The following is a 19,571-nucleotide window of genomic DNA, read 5'->3' as shown; positions in this document are numbered from 1 at the left end:
CACAGAATGCTTTCATTGATTTTTGCCAAGCTTTTGAAGGGTAGCCTTGTGGTGTCAGGTTACCAAGGAGTGAATGTTGGTTAATATTTTCCTCTATGTCAATGTAAGAGGAAAGTAAAAAAAAAAAAAAAGATAGTCTTAACTGTCAATTATGGGAGTAACTTCTTTGCTGACTCAGAAAACTGTTTTCAAATACTGAATATGTCCACAATTTTTGTTCTATTCACAATGAAATGGCCACAGACATAACACATTAAATTTAAATCTGAATTATTAACATTTTCTCCATCACTTTCTTAAGTCTAGATAATCCACAAAACACTACATTTGTATGGTTTGCTAATTGCCATGGTGTAAATACTCCTGTCATGGTTGATTTCAATCTGAACACAGAGTTAGAAAGAGATGAGCAGTAGCATGCCATTATGCAGTAGTTTCATCATGCAAATGCAACAACATAAATAATCCCAAGAACATGGATAACTCATAATAGTAAGATTATTAGGAAGTGATGAGTTTTGAGAATTCATTACCTTTGTTCTAATATTTATTCCATTATACATTTGTATAATTTAATTTTAACACTGGCTATGTTTAACAACTGGCTTGCAGAATTCCTGGAATTTTTATAATTGGCTCTCACACACCTCTATGAGCCAGCTCCATAGCACCACAGTTTTCTCATCTGAAAAAAACAGGAATAAGGATTGCTGCTTGACTTACTGGCAGGCATGTTGTGAAGATCAAACAAAATCAAGCTAGTTGTGTAGAGGAGGTCAGACTGGTGGCAGGGAGACCAGTTAGGAAACCATTGCAATCGTCCTATGCGAAGTGTTTAGGGATGCAAGGGATACTGAGGCAGCAGCCAGCAGAATTTAGCAACTGTGGTACCCTAGGGTGCACTGAAGGGAAGAGGGTGGAGGGTCTGCTATGAGTCCTGCAGCCTGAATGACCTTTTTAAAATGGAAATTGGTCCAGTAGCTAGTAATGATAATGCTTCATGATTTCCCATCGTGCTCAAGCTAAAGACAAAACTCCTTCAGGAGGCTTTCGGGGTCTTGTGTGACCTGACCCTGCCTTTCTCCGGGCTCCGCCCACCAAGCTTCCCTTGTTCTCTCTCCCCTGTAGCTTGCACACATGTGGCCATTGCATAAGCGATTCCCTTTACTTGAAAGGCTTTGCCCTCTCTTTTTTGCTTAGTAAATTTCTACGCACTCTTCAGATGGAACTTCTCACTACCGCGGGGAAATCTCCCTGCCTGGACACTTCCTCCTTAGGTCCTGAGGTCCAGGACCACTCCTCGTGGCACTTCATTGCACAGATACAATTTGTCATCTATCTGCGGAGCTGTTTGATTGAAGCCTTTCTTCGTTACTAAGCTGTCGGTTCCGTGAAGGTCAGGGCCACATCTGCCCATCGTGGACTCTCAGTGCCAAGGACTCTTTCTGGGCACAGAGTAAGCCCTTGATAATAAGTATTGAATGTTTGTTCAACCTCACACCTGATGGCTCTTTTTTTTTTTTTTTTTTTTTTAAATATATTTTATTGATTTTCTACAGAGAGGAAGGGAGAGAGATAGAGAGTTAGAAACATCGATGAGAGAGAAACATCGATCAGTTGCCTCCTGCACATCCCCCACTGGGGATATGCCCGCAACCCAGGCACATGCCCTTGACCGGAATCAAACCCGGGACCCTTCAGTCCGCAGGCCGACGCTCTATCCACTGAGCCAAACCGGTTTCGGCACACCTGATGGCTCTTAATACAGATTCATCTCATTCCGCCCAACAGAATTAATATCCTTCCTTGCCCGTGAAGAAACAGAAACTCAAGTTCGTCACCTAAGATCACACAATTCGAAAGTTGCAGTGGTATTCAAAATAGCCCTGTCTGATGCCAAATATTTTATTCTCTAACTCCTCTCCCTCAGCTACCTCTCAGATGTCACTGAGGTTTCTGGAGAAAGGAAGAGAAATTGCTATAGGATCACAGAATACCTGAGGCCGAGAAGACCCCCTGAGATCCCTGGCTGTTTTTGGAAAGCTCTGGCCCCAAAACCGATTACCAGGGAATGCAAGGTCCGTAGCTCTGCAGCGCCCTCTGCTGTCCTCTACTTTTTTGGCCTGAGAGGGAGCTTGTCTGCCGCCTGGAGTGTTTCCACTCTGTCCCGAGTACTCAGAGGCACGGGGAATGCACACAGCCTCTTTCTACAAGAGGGCAAGGAATGCTGCCTTCCTCCATTCCCGTGGATGTCCAGGCCTGTAGATCCCAGCAAAGGAAGTATATCTGTGTGTGAGTTGGGTAGGTGTATGTGGGTTGAGCAGATTTTGTGTCTACACATCCCCCTTTCACTGAAGGCGATAAAGTGGCCCCCGCAGTGGTAGAACCCTGGTTTGTAAAGTCTGTGAAGAGCAATTCAGATCATGCAAACCAGACCCGAGGTTCTCTTCAGTCGCCCAGCAATGCGCCAGCCTTCAGGGCACAGTGATGAGTGCGAGAGGCTCAGTCCCTGCCCCACTGGAGCTTGCCATCTCATTTGATTCCTCATCGTGCCATTTCCTGGAGTTATGACCAAGAGCAAATAAGTAAATCTCTTTGAACCTGTGTTTCATTTGTAAAAGCAGGTCAGTAATAATCTCCCTCCACCGGGCTGCTGTGGGGATTAAATGGAAACTTACATGTACGTGCTAAAACACTATGCAAATGTTAGTTGTTATTACTATGAAAAGCTTCTTGAGGGGAAAAACAACTTACTATTATGCCTTCACCCAGTGTGTTTTGGACGTAAATAATGGTAACTGGTATCAGCAAGAGCATGGAATGGTGCCCAGCTGGCGTAGCTCAGTGTTTGGGCATCAACCTATGAACCAGGAGGTCACGGTTTGATTCCCGGTCAGGGCGCATGCCTGGGTTGCCGGCTCAATCCCCAGTGTGGGGTGTGAAGGAGACAGCTGATCAATGATTCTCTCTCATGATTGATGTTTCTCTCTCTCTCTCTCTCTCTCTCTCTCTCTCTCTCTCTCTCTCTCTCTCCCCCCCCTTCCTCTCTGACACAATAAAAAATATATATATTTAAAAAAGAATATTCACCTTCCGTAGTTGTGGGGAAGATTAATTGAGGTAATGCATATGAAAAACACTTTATAAACTGCCACAGTCTGTACAATCATAGTTATATGAATCTCAGCTTCCCACCCTCGCCATCCCCAATCTCAAATTCCAGTTCAGCAGCATGCTGTCCAGGGGGTACAGGCAGCCAAAGCAGATTGCCAGGAGATGCAGCCTGCCCCTTTATCGTGCCCATCGCAATTGCTGCCAGGAGGCTGAATGGGGAGAGGGGTGGAGAGGGGAGCACGGGCTCATCTGCGGTTGCTATGACATCCCATCCCGGATTTTCCCATCTCTCATAATGGAGCAAAGGGCAGAGGGAGGCAGGAAGGGAGGGAGGGAGAGAGAGAATGACTGGTCCCTTCCTCTCCCCTCTCCCCTCCCATCTATCTCTCTCTCTGGAACAGATGTAGGGTGGAGAATGGGGGGGCAGGGAGCCCAAACACTGGATAAGAGGGGGAGGGAAGAGCGGTGCGTCAGGATTAGAGGGTTTGCCATGGGGGCCACACAGAGAGGAGGTGGCAGAGCCCTCATGCCTGAGTCCAGAAGCCAGCTGATGACATTAGAAGAAGGAAAACAGGCGAATCAGCACAAGTGGAGAGAAAGAGGGGGAGAGGAAAAGAGAAAGTGAGGAAAGGAGGTGGGGAGGCAGGCCGTCCCAGACTGCAGCCACTCTCTACCTGGGCTCTCCTGAGCCACCAAATCCCCAGGCAGCCTGGACCCCAGGCTCCCCGAGCGCTGCCCCAAGGATGGGAACCAGGCAAGTGGCCATGCCTCCTCCTGTGTGGGGGCTGCTGGGCTGCTGCTTCCTCTGTGGCTGGGCTCTGGGGGGTCTGCGGCCCCTCCGCTCTCTGCCCCCTCTGTCCTCCCAAGTCAGGCCAGGACATGTACCCATGTGGGTGGCCCCCGAGGGGGCTGAAGCAGCCCTGGCTTTTCTCTACTCTGGGGATGCTCGACAGCTGTTGGGGGCTAATTGCAGTGAGCGCTATGAAGCCCCAGAGGCAGAAGCCAGTCCAGGGCTTCCCCCAATCTTAGGGAGGGCGGCGGGCACCCTCACCCAGGCCGCCAATTTCCTCAACATGCTGCTACAAGCCAACGACATCCGCGAGTCCAGTGTGGAGGAGGATGTGGAGTGGTACCAGGCACTGGTCCGCAGCATGGCCGAGGGGGACCCAAGGGCATACCGGGCTTTGCTGACCTTTAACCCTCCGCCAGGAGCCAGCCACCTGCAGCTGGCCCTGCAGGCCACCCGAATGGGAGAGGAGACCATGCTTCGGGACTTGTCTGGGAGTGGGGTACCAGGAGAGAGCTTGGCCGGGGCCCTGGACACCCCTGCCCTGCAGAAGCGGGTGCTGACCAATGACCTAGGGAGCCTCGGAAGCCCCAAGTGGCCACGGGGAGACGGGTATCTGGGGGACATGCAGCATGTCAGGCTGTCGCCCCCCTTCCTGGAATGCCAGGAGGGCCGGCTCCGTCCAGGCTGGCTTCTCACTCTCTCGGCCACCTTCTATGGACTCAAGCCAGACCTCAGCCCGGAGATCAGGTAAGTGGATTTGTTCAGGGTTCGATGCACTGGTGGGTTTGTGGGGCTGGGGGCCCAAGTCCACCCAGCCGTGCATGGGCCATTTGGCATGCACATGTGTGTCTGGGGGACACAGATATGTTTATTTGCATTCAGCAGTGTGTATTTGCAGTCGACTCTGTATGTGTAACTGTGTGAACACATATAGGTGTGAGTGTACATACTGTGCACTGTGTGGGAATCAACATATTGACACATAGGGATACACATATGTGTGCACAGATGTAAGATGTGTGGATACAGCCAGGTGTAGGCCTCGGCCCCCAGGTCTGAGCGTGAGAGGGCCTGGTGTGGATGAAAATGATAATCCATGCACCAGGCACGTTGGAGGAGCCAGATGGGCGCTTCAGGAGCTAAACCCGCTGCTTTCCAGCAATCCAGAGCTGTAGAAGGAGGGTTCCCCAAGAGAAGGAAAGTTCTTGGCTGGGGTGGGTGTAGGGGGGACACTTGAAACCATTGCCCCTTCTGCTCAGCAGTTGGCCAGGTCCTCAGGGTCACTCCCAATGGCTATATTCTTGTATCAAGTAAGTTCCACTCTCCTACTGTCCTGGCGCAGGAGTCTGTGACACCCCTCAAATAACTGACCCCCCTCAGCCAGGATAAAGAGGTGACTGGGAGTCCTGGTGGGAAGGAGGCAGCCAGTGGGCACATTACTTCAAGACATTCAACAATAACATTGTTTTTCCAGCGAGTGTCCCCCTTCCCTGTCCCCAGCAGGGCTTCCCTGCTGCCCCCAGGAAACTCGGCTCCCCGCCAGCTCTCTCCCCACTCAACGAGAGCAGGGGTTGGGAGCCCTTGGGCCTGGCAGCTCTAACTCGGGGCTTCTCCATTCCATATCTCCTTTGCTATGATGAATTCTGATTTGGGCAGAGTAAGGAGTGGTTAATACTTGAGTTCTAAATGTGTATGTGTGTGTGAGAGAGTGTGTGTGTGTGTGTGTGTGTGTGTGTGTACATGTGGTGGGAACGTGTGAAAATCCCCTTCAAACAGATCATCCAAGTCCCAGCTCCCAAATGTCTTGACATGCCCCCTCCCCCTACCAATTGATAGAAACCAGGAAACGCTAGGATGTTGAAAAGCTGAGGGATGGGGATGGGAGATGACCTAGGGGGAGAGGGATTGTTGCCTACAGAGGCAGTGAGGGTTCCTAGCGCTGGAGAAATGGGATGCACGTGTGCCCTCTCCGCCCACTGCAACTGCTGTGCTAGTTTACAGAGCTTGCATTGCCCATAATTTGGGGCCTAGGGACACATGTCTACCTTGGCAGCCTTCACTATGCCTCTAACTGCCAATCACTGCCCTAGGGGGCAGGTGCAGATGGACATAGATCTTCAGATGGTGGACATCAATCAGTGTGCCAGCGGCCCAGGATGGTACTCTAACACGCACCTGTGTGATCTCAACAGCACCCAGGTAAGGATAAGGGGGGTGGGGGGCGGAGCGGGCATAGGGTCCTAACTCCTACCTTTCTCACCACTGCCACCACCCAGCTCCCAGGAGCAGCTGACAAAGGCACACCAGCCTTTCTTCTTCAGGGGAGCCCCTAGTGATGAGCTAAAAACAGGTTTGCAGGCTTTTAAAAGGTGGGGACATGTACAGGCTACCCCCACCTTTTACCCAAGACAGCCACCCTCGTTTCTTTGAAATGTCAGTGAGCCTCCCTGTCTGCTTTCCCTTCTGGTAGTGGGGGCTCCAGGGTCCCTCTCCGGGACCATCTTCTGAGCCTCTGTGAGTCATCCCCTCCCCTTCTCGGGGACCACATTGTCATGTCCTGTCATGTCACCAGAGCCCCAGGCTCCTCCTGACCCACAAGGGATGCTCAGCTGGTGTTTGTTGAAATAAGTGGAGTTGCTGGTTGAGTTGTGGGAGGAACCTAACCACAGCAGGAGCTTGAAGAGCTCTGGGATGGTATAGGTGATGGAGCCCAGGCCAGATGCCAGCAGAATCAGAGCCATGGATGCGGAAGAATCTGGACAATGGGAAGCAACGGCTGGTCATCCTGCGAGCCCAGCACTGGGGAACTGGGAGGCCAGTGCACTAACCTGCCCCACAGTCACACTGATACGTGCTTGTTCCTGAGCTGGACTGAAGCCAAGGCGAGCCCTGCAGCCCTGGGGCCAGTTGGGGCATCTGCTGCTCTCAGGGCACATGTGTTTGAAGCTATGAGTCCAGGGACAGAGAAGGGACCCCACTGTCCGGTGCATTTTAAATCCTAGCCACAGTCGCATCTCTGGGCAGGCTTTAGTCTGCTTGTGCAGGCGGTGGCAGGCGCAGAACGTGTCCCAGTGGTTCAGGCAAGAGGAGAAGCTGGGCCGAGATTTTGGAAGCAGCACCCTCTAACCTTTCTTGGTGAAGTCGAGCTGGATATAGAATCTCCAAGGGTTTGCCTGTCCAGGGTGGCTCAGTGGTTGAGCATTGACGCATAAACCAGGAAGTCACAGTTCTATTCCCAGGCAGGGCACATGCCCTGGTTGTGGGCTCGATCCCCAGTACGGGGGCGGGGGTTGCAGGAGGCAGCTGATCAATGAATCTCTCTCGTCATTGATGTTTCTATCTCTATACCCCTCTCCCTTCAATCAATAAAAATATACATAAAATATTTTTAAATTTTTTAAAAATAATCTCTGAGGGTTCACCCTTTCCTTTGCCTAGTGCTGTTTCTAGCCTTCCCCTACAGCAGATCTGGTTTCATCCGTAGCTCGTCTTCCTCACCTAGCTCTGAGGTCTGCTCTGTCCCCTGCTGGGTACCTATTAATGGGCGGAGGTGGAATAAAGAGCTGGCCTTGGCATCCCACCAGCCTGGCATTAGCCTGGCATTAGGGCTGGAGAAAGCAGGCCTGTGCCAAGGCCAGATGGCCCCTGACAGAGGAAGCCACTCCTCTGTGGGGGCCTTTTCAACCCACTGGCATGCCCAAGAGGGAGGCTGAAGGGACCCTTTGAAGCAGGATGCAGGCACACGGGTGTGGTTGGGCTCAGAGTTCTTGCTACTTCCACCTCCCGCAGCACCTCACTCGCCCAGCTGGGCACTGGGAAATGGGACCGGTGAGCTCCTGTCACTGCTGGTCTGAATAAAAGGGTGCTCTAGCCCCATCCTCTTGGCTTGGGTGTCTCTTGGAGAAGTGGCCGTGGGTGTGGGGTACAGTAGGGCTCCCACAGAGGGAAGGCTTCCCTGGGACTAAGGAGGGCTTCTGGTGAGATGCCCTAGTGTGGACCCAGGGGCAATGCATAGGAAGGTAAATGGATCCTCCATCTCTTCCCAGGAGGGAAAGCCCCATACAAATATCTATTGTTTTTATGTTTGTTTGTTTTTGTCACTCCCACAGTGCATCCCTCTGGAGAGTCAGGGCTTTGTCCTTGGCCGCTACCTCTGCCGCTGCCAACCTGGCTTCTACGGGGCAAGCCTCGCCTGGGGTATGTCATTGTGGAGTCCTTCCTCCTTGCTCCCCTCCTGACCCTACCCCAGAGCCACCAGAGGAGGGCAGGACGAGGGCAGCCCCAGCCATGCTGCTCTCTCTGCGCCCATCTTGTTCTTTATAGGGTTAGAGGAGAATGCCACCCCGCCTACCGGGCAATTTGGGTCCCCGCAAGGCGGCTCTGGAAGGCTGCTTCAGTGCCAGCCTTGTGCTGAGGGCTGCACCAGCTGCCTGGACGCCACGCCATGCCTGGCAGAGGAGGCCCTGGCCTTGCGGGCAGCAGTGGTGGCCTGCCAGGTCTGCTGCATGTTGACTGTCTTCCTGAGCATGCTGGTCTCCTACCGCTGCCGCCGGAGCAAGGTAAGCCCGGCTCCACATCTGTCTCCCACACACACGTCCTACCCATCTCCGGTCCCGAGCACCAACGAGACCAGAGGCTACTAGAATTTGGGAGAAATGGGTTCTTTTTTTCTTTTTTTTTAAATATATTTTATTGAATTTTTACAGAGAGGAAGGGAGAGAGATAGAGAGTTAGAAACATTGATGACAGAGAAACATCGATCAGCTGCCTCCTGCACATCCCCTACTGGGGATGTGCCCGCAACCCAGGTACATGCCCTTGACCGGAATTGAACCTGGGACCTTTCAGTCCGCAGGCCAACGCTCTATCCACTGAGCCAAACCGGTTTCGGCTGGCCTTGATTCTTAATCGAACACACTATGTGCCATTAGGTGGGTGACCTCACCACTTAGACCTGTTTCTCTTTCTTTATGTAACATATTTTTATTGATTTCAGAGAGGAAGGGAAAGGGAGAGAGAGATGGAAACATCAATGATGAGAGAGAATCATTGACTGGCTGCCTCCTGCACGCCCCCTACTGGGGATCGAGCCTGCAACCCGGGCATGTGCCCTTGACCGGAATCGAACCTGGGACCTTTCAGTCCACAGGACAACGCTCTATCCACTGAGCCAAACCGGCTAGGGCTAGACCTGTTTCTTCACCTGTAAAATGAAGGCACTTGACTTGATTCGAAATAGTGTGTAGGTACTAGGGGAAGTGATCTGGACCCTTCGGGAGCGCCCAGGTGAATGGAGCAAGACAGGGCTGAGGACAGAGTTTTGTGTTGGCTTCTGTGGCGGCTCAGGAAAGGACCCAGTTGTCCTGCCTGCGCTGACATGGGAAGACTTTCTGGAGAATGTGCCATTGGAAGCTCAGCCAGATGGTTACCGGGCGGGGATGGAGCTCTCTAGACCAGGGAGCAGCCTGAACCAAAGCGTGGAGGAATGCATGGGGCACCTTCCAGCTTCAGCAGCCTCTGATCTGAGCCCAGGTCCACAGCAAGGCCCCGCTGGGGTGGGAGGAGAATGGGGCTAGGCTGGTGGGGGCTGAAACCTGGGCCTTAGCCAGGCTTCGTGCCAGGGGAGCTGAGCGCCTGTGGTGGGAATAGGAGTGCAGCTATGGATGGAGGGCGGAGCTGATGTTATGGGGTAAAGTCTTAGCCCAGGACCACTGAGTGACCCCTAAAACAGGTCTGAGGACGCCCCCCCTCCCCCGCACCACCATCCGGGCTGTCCTCCCACTTCCCTGCTTACCCGCCTCTCTCGTTCCTGCGCTCACAGAGGATCCGGGCATCTGGAGTTGTCCTGCTGGAGACCATCCTTTTTGGATCCCTGCTACTTTACTTCCCGGTGAGTTTGTGGCCAGAGGCTGACCTCCACCACCCCACCCCTCCCGGGCTCCCGCAGTCCCAACGTGGAACCCTCCACACCCCGGAACACTTCTTCTCTGCCCTGTCAGGGGAGGGGTTAAGAGACCTCCAAATCCCCCCACTCAGATCAACAAATGGCAGGCTGGCCTAGTGAGTTCTGGAAGCAAACAGTCCAAGCTAAAAAGAACCCTATGACCCACTGTGTGACTTAGGACAAGTTACCTAACCTCTCTGATCTTTTTTATAAATATTTTTTTTTATTATTGATTTTTTTTTTTTTTTTAGAGAGAGAGGAAGGGAAAGGGAGAGAGAGAGAGAACTATCGATGTGAGAGGGGAACAGATCAGCTGCCTCCTGCACACCCCCTACAGGGGATTGAGCCCACAACCCGGCGTGTGGAATCGAATCAGCAACCCTTTTGTGCATGGGACAAGGCCCAACGGAGCCACACCGGCCAGGGCACCTCTCTGATTCTTAAGCTGCTCCCATGCAGAATGGAGATGATGATGCTTCTATGACAAGGGCGTTAGGAGGCCTGGCACATAGGAGGAGTGCAGTGGAAAGCAGCCATTTTTGCTCCCCTCGCCCCCCAAACAGGTCTTCATCCTGTACTTCAAGCCCAGTGTATTCCGCTGCATCGCGCTCCGCTGGGTCCGGCTGCTGGGTTTTGCCATTGTCTACGGCACCGTTATACTCAAGCTGTACAGGTAGGGGCTGGAGCAGGCCTGCGCTCACGCTGCTCACTCCCGCCACCCCAGCTCACGGGTGGAATGGAGTTCTTCACAGTCAGATCCCTACCAGCTCCACTCCCTGTCCCCAAGGCCTGCCCCCATCACTGTTGTCCTCCCCCACTCATCACTTTTCTGGGAGTAAGGAGGCAGCGAGCCATGGAAGGGATTGGGGCAACAGGTACATGTGGAGGGGAGGAAAGCAATGGTCAGAGGACAGAGCCCTGGCCCCCCTACTAGGCCCTCCCCTCTCCCCCACTCACCATCTACACCCCTGTAGAGTGCTCCAGCTGTTTCTGTCTCGAACGGCGCAGCGGGGCCCCCATCCAAGCAGCGGGCAGCCGCTTCGGCGCCTGGGGCTGCTCCTGCTGCTGGTGCTGGGCTTCCTGGCCGTGTGGACAGTGAGGGTCCTGGAGCGAGGCGGGCTGCACACGCCCCTGGTGACCCGGGGCCACACTCGCACGGGCCGCCACTTCTACCTCTGCCATCAGGACCGCTGGGACTACACCATGGCTGTTGGTGAGTCTCGCTCTGGGCCCGGCTCTGCATTTCCACGGGGCCTCTGGCCCAGCCCCTCCGGCCTGGTACCCTGAGCCCTGACCCTTCGCCCCGGTTCCTCCCAGCAAGCCCTACAGAGAAAGGGGTAGGCTGGCTGCTGAGGGGGTGCCGGCTCTGCCCCTTGCGCTTCCCCACAGCCGAGATGCTGCTCCTGTGCTGGGGCAGCTTCCTCTGCTACGCCACGCGGGCGGTGCCCTCCGCCTTCCAGGAGCCGCGCTACATGGGCATCGCCCTGCACAACGAGCTGCTGCTCTCCGCTGCCTTCTATGCAGCCAGGTGAGGACGGGCCCCCTACTCACAGCTCCTCCCCACCCAACACTACTCCTCGCTTCTCCTAGACGAGGGCACCCCCTTCCCATGGCCATCCCTACAACAGGGCTATGCCTCAGCAAGGTGAGGAAGCCCCCCACCTGGAGCTCTCCCTACCCACAGATACCCTTCTCGTACCCCACGTCCCACCCAACACCCAGGAAGAGGAGGTGCCTCCCACACTTGCTCAGTTCTCCCTGACTCTCCCACCTCCCATCTCAGCTGTCCCAGTAGCATGCCTGCCGTGTGTCCATAACAGGGTTGTGGGGCACAGGCCTGTACTGTAGGCAGCCAGAGAAGGCGAGCTGGAGTATGGGAGGGCTCCTTGAGGCAGGACCTCCATCCCAGAGCGGGCGAGAAGGCAGCGTGCCCTCCTCACCCCACCCGTAGCTCCATGGAGATCAGGCTGGAGCTGGGACGTGGGGGAGTGGGGAGGGGGAAGAGGCCACCCCCATCCACAGTAAGCATCTCCCTCCCATCACACTCTCAGGTTTGTGCTGGTTCCCTCCCTGCACCCGGACTGGACCCTCCTCCTCTTCTTCTTCCACACTCACAGCACAGTCACCGCCACCCTGGCTCTGCTCTTCATCCCTAAGGTGAGCTCTTCCCCCTCCAGGATATAAGGCAGACCCCCCCGCTACCCCCCACCCCCTCCACACACACACACACACACACACACACACACACACACACACACCCCGCGTCAGGGGCACTGTGGATCTGTAGCAGCGGCAGCGCCATCTCCAGGGCCCGGTGAAGAGGGCACCCTGGGGGTGTGCGGGCTCTGACCCTAAGGAAGGAGCCCACTGGGCAGGGGAAAGGAGAGGAGGACTGGAGGGGTCTTGGTGACCAAGCTTTAAGGTGGGCGGACTCTGAACATCACCTCGGAAGCAGTTACAGAGGGAGGGGTGGGGAGCGGAAGACATGGCTAGGAGTTGCAGAGGCCGGAGGCCCAGACCCCCTGGTCTCTAAGCTCGAGATCAGGGCGGGTGAGAGGAAGCGTCTTCGGACCGGAATTCCGAGTCAGAGAGGGGGTGAGGATTCATGAAGACTTACTCCCTGGGGCAGGTGGGTGGGGGAGTGGTGAACAGGGACCCAGGTGAGTCTTTTTCCCAACCCGCCCGTTTCCCTGGCCAGTTCTGGAAGCCGGGGGCTCCTCCCCGAGAGGAGATGGTGGATGAGGAGTATGAGGACGAGCTGGACCTGCAGCGCTCAGGCTCCTACTTCAACAGCAGCACCGTCTCAGCTTGGAGCGAGCGCAGCCTGGACCCTGGAGACATTCGGGTAGGCGCCGCCCTCCGACCTCTCCGCCTCCCTTTGGTGCTAGCTTCCAGGACCCAGCAGGGAGCGCTGCTGCCCTGCTCCTAGCTTTCCAAGACTTGCCTTCCTCCTTCTCTACCACTGCCCTGAGCTACTTCCCTGACTCTATTTAAAGTTGGAGGCAGAGCCGTGTCCCCCAGCAGCAGGGGCGTCACTGGGGCAGTGGGGGACTCTAGTCAGTGGGGCCGGGCAGGTCAGGCAGCTACCGAGGGTCCCCTTTCCCTGAACCTGGCTCTTAGAGAAGGAAGTTCTTCCTGAGTCTCCCAGGAACACATCCGTACTCTCACTTTTCTGCTTAGGGACAGCATTACAGTCACGGGAACCCTCATGAGGGGCTCAGTGGGCAGGAAATAAGGAGACCTGGCGGTCTAAGCCCATTGTCTTATAAAACTTAAAGTGTGGGGAATCCTCACTAGCCATTCTGCCCATCCCTCCACCTCCAATGGCGCCCGCCTCTATACCGACTTGTTTTCATCTCCCAATTCCTTCCTGTCCCAACTGCCTCTGCCTCTCATTCCCCCTTGTGTCCTCCACACCCTCTGAGCTCTACCTGCCCTGCCTCCTACCCGCTGGGAGAGGCTGAACTGAGACCCCAATCCTGCAGGGACCCCAGAGAGTATGGAGGCCACAGCCACTGCCACGGCCACACCACCCCTGGTCTCCACTTTGTGGAGCAGCAACCAATCTACTCTCCCTGTGCTGGCTCTGGGGAGAATGGTCCAAAGTATAAAAGACTTTCAAGGCCCCACTGTATCATTCACACCTGAATACGGCACTTTTCATACCCACTAGTCCCTCAACCTCACATCATCCTTCTAAGGAAGCTAACACCAGCAGCCAGTTATGGTTACTTTATAGACGCAGAGGCTCAGAGAGGTCAAGGAAGCACCCTCGAGGGGCATGATAAGTCAGCAGCCTGAAACTCGGGTTTCCTGCCCCCTCAGACAAGAGTGCACACTGCGTCCTCGGAGCTGAGTGGGTCCGGCTGGGAGCCAGGCTGGTGCTGGTCTTGCAGAAACGGAGTGGTGAATTCTGAGAGGTTTATTTTATTTTTACTGATTTCCGAGAGGAAGAGATAGAAACATCAATGGTGAGAGAGAATCACTGATTGGCTGCCTCCTGCACGCCCCCTACTGGGGATCGAGCCCAAAGCCCAGGGATTTGTCCTGACCCAGAATTGAACTGTGACCTCCTGGCTCATAGGTTAATGCTCAACCACTGAGCCATGCTGGCTGGGCTGAGAGGATTATTTATTTTTGGTTTATCCTCACCTGAGGATGTTTTTCCATTGAATTTTAGAGAGAGTGGAAAGGAGGGGGAGAGACGGAGAGAGAGAAACATTGATGTGAGAGAGACACATCGATTGGTTGCCTCCCGCATGCACCCCAACCAGGACTGCGATGAAGCCTGCAACCGAGGTTCATGCCCTTGACTGGAATCGAACCCAGGGCCCTTCAGTCCGTGGGCTGACGCTCTATCCACTGAGCCAAACCGGCTAGGCCCTGAGATGTTTAAAGCAAGGAAGGGGCACAGTCTGGGGGGAAGCGACTCCCCGAGAGAAAATGGTCTAAATAAGGGCTGAGGCGGATAACAGTGCAGCCAGTGGATGGAGAGACTAGCTCTGCTCTCCTGGTCCTCTCTTCCCCCAGGATGAGCTGAAGAAGCTCTATGCCCAGCTAGAGGTCCACAAGACCAAGGAAATGGCTGCTAACAACCCCCACCTGCCCAAGAAGCGGGGCAACGCGCGCCCCGGCCTGGGCCGCTCCTTCGTGAGGTACCTGGCTGAGTTCCCCGAGGCCCTGGCCCGGCAGCACTCCCGGGACTCGGGGTCCCCAGGCCGCCGCAGCCTGCCCAGCTCCTCCCGCCGCCGGCTCCTCAGCTCCAGCCTCCAAGAACCCCAGGGGCCCCGGGCCCTGCGCAAGTCCCGCAGCACCCACGACCACAGCCACTGCGGGGAGCAGGACCCACCCTTCCGTGACTCACTGCTGAGGAGGAAGCTGGCCAAGAGGGCCTCCCGGGCAGAGAGCCGGGAGCTGGCAGAGGGGCCTCCTGCCCTGGGCTTTAGGTCGGCCAGCGCCCACAACCTGACAGTGGGAGAGAGGCTCCCCAGAGCCCGGCCTGCCTCCCTGCAGAAGTCGCTCAGCGTCATGGCTGGCTCCGGGGAAAAGGCCCTGCTGGTGGCCAGCCAGGCCTATCTGGAGGAGACCTACCGGCAGGCAAAGGAACGAGAGGAGAGAAAGAAGGCAGAGGCGAGCCCAGTTCGGAGGCCATCGGCCAGGAGGCTGGAGGGAGCCCGAGGGGCCCCTCTGTCAGCCCCACCTTCCCCTGCCAAGAGCAGCGGCAGCATGGACAGCTCCTATGCCCCTGGGAAGCTTCAGGGGGAGGCTGCCCGAAGGCTGCCTCACCCCCCCATCCAGCACCAGGTCTCCACGCCCGTCATGGCCCTGTCCGGGGCCTGCCGGGGAGAGCCAAGGATGCTGTCTCCCACTTCCGCCTTGGCTCCAGCTCTCATACCAGGTCCAGCCCCGGTTCTGGCTCCGGGCCCTGCCCTGGCAGCAGTCCCAATACTCGCCCAAAGCCCCAGCTTACTCACCTTCATCTGCCCTTGGGAGAATGCAGAGCTGCCAGTCAAGAAAGACAACGTGGCTCAAGAAGGCCCCTCCGGCCCAGAGCGAGGCCACCACTCCCCTGCCCCAGCTCGGGCCAGGCTCTGGAGGGCCCTCTCTGTAGCAGTAGAGAAAAAGGGTGCTGGGGAGAATGGGATGGACACGGAGGACAGGCGTCTCCAGGGGGAAGCGGATGATGTGGACGAGGACAGGCCCAAGATCTTTTCCAAATCCCACAGCCTCAAGAGCCCTGTTCAGCAGGGTTCCGTGCGCAGCCTGGGACTGGCTATCAAAGCTCTGACCCGTTCCCGGAGCACACACAGGGAAAGGGGTAGCGGGGACGGGAGTCCTGAGAAGGACAAGGGCCGAGCTTCAGGAGAGGGGGTGGGGGCATGCCCCAGGTCCCCCAGGCTAGGCGGGCGCAAGGTGGTGAGTAAGCAGGCGGCCCTCGCCCCCTGCGAAGATGAGGAGTCCCTCCAGAACCAACAGAATGCACACACCAGCAGAATGCTCCACGTCTGTCACCAGGAGGGCAGCAGGGAACAAGAAGACAGAGGCAGGAGGACAGCTCAGGGCCTAGGGGAGGGGAGTGTTGAGAGAGCAGGTGGAACAGGGCCTGCCACACGGGGGCAAGTCAGGCAGGGCACCGCTGGGGACAAAAGTGCTGAGCAAGCAAGAGAAGCCCCTGCAGGGAGGCAGGAGCTGCTCAGAGCCGGCCTCCAGCCCCTGGGCAGTGCTGGCTGCAGGGTGGCGGAGGTTTGCCCCTGGGAGGTCCCCGAGTCCGACACAAGTCTGCCTGACAGCAACAAGGCTGAAATCTGCCCCTGGGAGGTGAGCGGAGACCCGGAGAGGGGGGCATTAAGACAAGATCTGGCTGACTCCCGAGGAGGGAGGGGGAAAGCCCCAGAAGAATCCGAGCCTAAAGATGTGGCTGCCCTGGCTCGGAAGAAGCCAGAGAGGCTGGTCAGGGGGCGGGAGGCAGTGTGTCCCTGGGAGGATGCCCATCCCAGGGACCTGTCCCCTCAGGACTCTGAGAGAACCGAGGGCAGGTCTGAGGCCGGGGGCAGTATGGAGGCTAAGGAGGTGGAAAAGTGTCCACAGGAAGTGACAGGCCCAGAAGCGCGTACACCTGACATGGCCAAGGCAGAGCTCTGTCCCTGGGAGGCAAGGGGAGGAGGAGAGAACGAGAAACCATCCCAGGAGGGAGCGAAGAAGCTCCCCCAGGAAAAGCAGAAAAGTCCCAAGAAAGCAACCTCCAGGAAAGAACAGAAGCTGGGCAGAGACTTGGAGTCTCTCTGCTCGTGGGAGAGGACTGATTTCCGTGGCCCCGTAGCAATCGCTACGGAGGCCCCAGGAACTCCCGGGTGCTCGGGGAGCGTTGCGGAGGTGTGTCTCTGGGAGGCAGGAGAGGCTCCTGCCATCAGGAAAGCAGAGGTTTGTCCCTGGGAGCTGGGTGATGAGGAAGTGGGGAAGGAAATGCTACGTCAGGGGACCGGTGGAGACTCTGCCCAAGAAGAGGGTCAAGCCTCCAGAAACGGGCTCTTTGGGGGGGTAGGGGGACAGACTGGGAAAGCAGTGCAGACATCTGGTCCACAGCAGGAGTCGCTGTGTCCCGAGGAGAGCACAGCCCCTGGGCACTCCAGCCCGTGTCTGGACAATTCCTCCTCCAGAGCCGGTGGCCAACTCCCCAGCAAGGGAGGAAGCAGAGCCACGCAGGTGTGCCCACGGGAAGACCTCGAGCCAGAAGGAAAGGCAGTACCACCTGCCAAGGCAGAAATCTGTCCCTGGGAGGTAAGTGAAGCAACAGAGGACTGGACATCAGGACAGGCACCCAGAGGAGGAGAATCTCAAAAGGACAAGGAGCAAGTGCCTGAAACACCAGGAATCAAAGATGTCACCGCGTGGGAGAAGCCCGAGGGACAGCTCCAAAAGCGGGAAGCAGTCTGTCCTTGGGAGGGTGTGGACCTTGGCAGATTCCACCCACAACCGGGTCCTCAAGTCACAGACAGACCCAAAGCCGGTTTCCAGGTGTCAGGCGGTGTGGGAAGCAAAACTGCCGAAATCTGCCCATGGGACGTGGAGGACACCCTGTCTGCTGAGAAGGCAGAGATCTGTCCCTGGGAGGTGAGCGCTGGAGCCGGGGAGGAGCAAGCTCTGGGAGGTGAGGCCCTTAGGAAACTGCCAAGCATTACAGGAAAGGGCTCTGCAGATCCTGGGCCCGGGGAGGTAGCTCTTACTGCTCCAAAGAAGCCAGAGAGGCCAGCTGGGGAGCGGGAGGTGGCCTGTCCCCGGGCGAGCCTGGATCCAGGCAGCTCCTCTCAGCATTCAGACCCTGTGGATACTGACAGACCAAAAGCTGGATTCCAGGAACTGGATCGTGTGGGGGGCAGGCCAGCTGAGGTGTGTCCCTGGGAAGTAGAGGAAGCATCCACCAATGACAGAGCCAAGATCTGTCCCTGGGAAGTGACTGGAGGAGCTACTGGGAAGGGACTGGAACGAGAGATGGGGAGTGATTCAGCAGAGCAGAGGGAGAACACTCCAGAAAGGGGGAGACTCACCTCCCTGCAAGAAGACAAATCATCAAGAAGAGAGACAAAACTGAGTCAAGAGCAAGAAGCTACTTGTCCTTGGGAGAAGGACTTGAGGGAACCCTCTGCTCAGGCCCCGAAGGCCTCAGACTCAGCCAGCAGCATGAGTGGGAGAGTGGCAGAGGAGCATGGCCTGGAAGTCAATGAGGAGGTAGCGGAGAAAGGAGACCTCTTACAAGACCCCAAAACGGGTTCCCTCCAAGCACTCATAACCCAAGAAAAAGCTCCACCTTCAAAGGCAGAAGCCACGACTGAAGGTGGGGAAAGAGCAAACAAGGAGCTACAGTCCATCTGTCCATGGGAGAGCGTGGCCCCGGCCATCTTTTCCTCCAGCCCCGAAAGGCAGTGCCCTGACCAACCGAAAACCGGCTCCCAGAGACTGGTCAGCGTTGGGGGCAGGCACGCTGAGGTGTGCCCCTGGGATGCTCATCAGCCTGACAGCAGCATCAAAGCAGAGGTCTGTCCCTGGGAGGTGCCTGGAAGAATCCCTGAAGAAGGGGTGTCCACACAGAGCGGAAAAGGGGAACCTCCAGAGGAGGGGGAAGCTCCAGAAAAACCAGAAGCTGAAGCTGGGGCAGTTGAGGAAAAGCCAGGGAGGGCAGACAGGAAGCAGGAGGCTGTGTGTCCCTGGGAGAATCGAGACAGTGGAGGTCTGTCTCCACCACCAGCCCCACAAGCTTCTGACAGGAGCAAAGGCACTTCCGAGGCAGCAGGCAGAGTGGAGGCCAGGCTAGCAGAAGTGTGTCCATGGGAAGCGGTCGAGGTTCCCTCGGCCAAGAGAGCAGAGATCTGCCCTTGGGAGATGGGTACAGCAGCCGCAGAGGAAGAGGGCCCAGAACAGGAGGTGGACAGAGCACTCCAAGGGCAAGGAGAGGTGTTCCTTCCAAAGGCAGGGTCTGGCGGGACTAGAGAACACTTTTCCAAAGCAGCAGCCAAAGGCAGCCGAGCGCAGGAGACAGTCTGCCCCTGGGCAGGCATGGATTCGGGGGGGCTCTTCCCCCAGCCAGATGCTCTGGACACTGACCAAGCCCAAGTCAGTCCCCATGGAGCAAGTAGTGTGGGGGGCAGGATGGCAGAGCTGTATCAGTGGGAAGTCACAGACCCGGAAGGAAATAAAATAAAGGGCACCATGGCAGACATCTGTCCTTGGGAGGCAACTGGAGCCCCCTCTGAGGAGCCTGGCCTCCCGGCTCTCACAGCAAGGCAGACAGAAACATTTTTCCCCAGAGGCCCTGAGAACCCACCAGGCCTTTCCATCCAGAGGCCTCTGGGTAGCTTCCTTCCGGAAAGCAAGTGCTCCCGCCCCCAAATGAGCCCGCCAGCCAGCTCTTTTACTCCGGAAGGCGGCAGAGAATTCCAGGGGCCTTCAGGGCTCGGGCCAAGAACCCGCTTAGCTTCAGGGCCAACTCTCCAAGAAGCTGCGGCTCAGAATTCTTCTTCCCTAAGTGAAGACCAAGGAGAAGTGGCTTCCCAAGATCCACATGAAGAACTCGTCCCTCCAGCTGTCTACCCTTGGGATTGGGAGTAACAGTTCCGTGTAAACTCGCGTGAGGTCAGACATCGGGTGGCTGGCTTTCAGGAGCCAAGGTCCTGTCCAAGTCCTGGGTGTCCCCAACGAGCTGAAACAAAGACCCTTGACCACCCCTTT

General features: G+C 56.3%; 1 protein-coding gene across 1 annotated transcript; it reads left to right on the top strand.

Annotated features, from left to right (window-relative positions):
* The first annotated feature begins 3,857 nt into the window (after positions 1–3,857).
* Positions 3,858–19,451, top strand: GPR179 (G protein-coupled receptor 179). The gene is made up of 11 exons (XM_059670785.1): positions 3,858–4,651; positions 5,995–6,103; positions 8,014–8,101; positions 8,228–8,463; positions 9,726–9,794; positions 10,412–10,521; positions 10,823–11,061; positions 11,238–11,376; positions 11,900–12,005; positions 12,547–12,693; positions 14,379–19,451. Exons 1-11 carry the CDS (start codon positions 3,858–3,860, stop codon positions 19,449–19,451), a joined length of 7,110 nt encoding a protein of 2,369 aa, XP_059526768.1.
* Positions 19,452–19,571: the final 120 nt, after the last annotated feature.

This window comes from Myotis daubentonii, chromosome 16 (genome assembly GCF_963259705.1).
Source record: "Myotis daubentonii chromosome 16, mMyoDau2.1, whole genome shotgun sequence".
NCBI lineage: Eukaryota > Metazoa > Chordata > Mammalia > Chiroptera > Vespertilionidae > Myotis > Myotis daubentonii.
Note: the sequence above shows the minus strand (reverse complement) of the source record. Positions and strands in the feature narration are given on the sequence as shown.

Coding starts and splice junctions, on each gene's coding strand:
- GPR179 (XM_059670785.1), top strand. CDS start 3,858: ATGGGAACCAGGCAAGTGGCCATGCCTCCTCCTGTGTGGGGGCTGCTG. Junction 4,652..5,994: donor GACCTCAGCCCGGAGATCAG/GTAAGTGGATTT, acceptor TCACTGCCCTAG/GGGGCAGGTGCAGATGGACA. Junction 8,102..8,227: donor CGGGGCAAGCCTCGCCTGGG/GTATGTCATTGT, acceptor TGTTCTTTATAG/GGTTAGAGGAGAATGCCACC.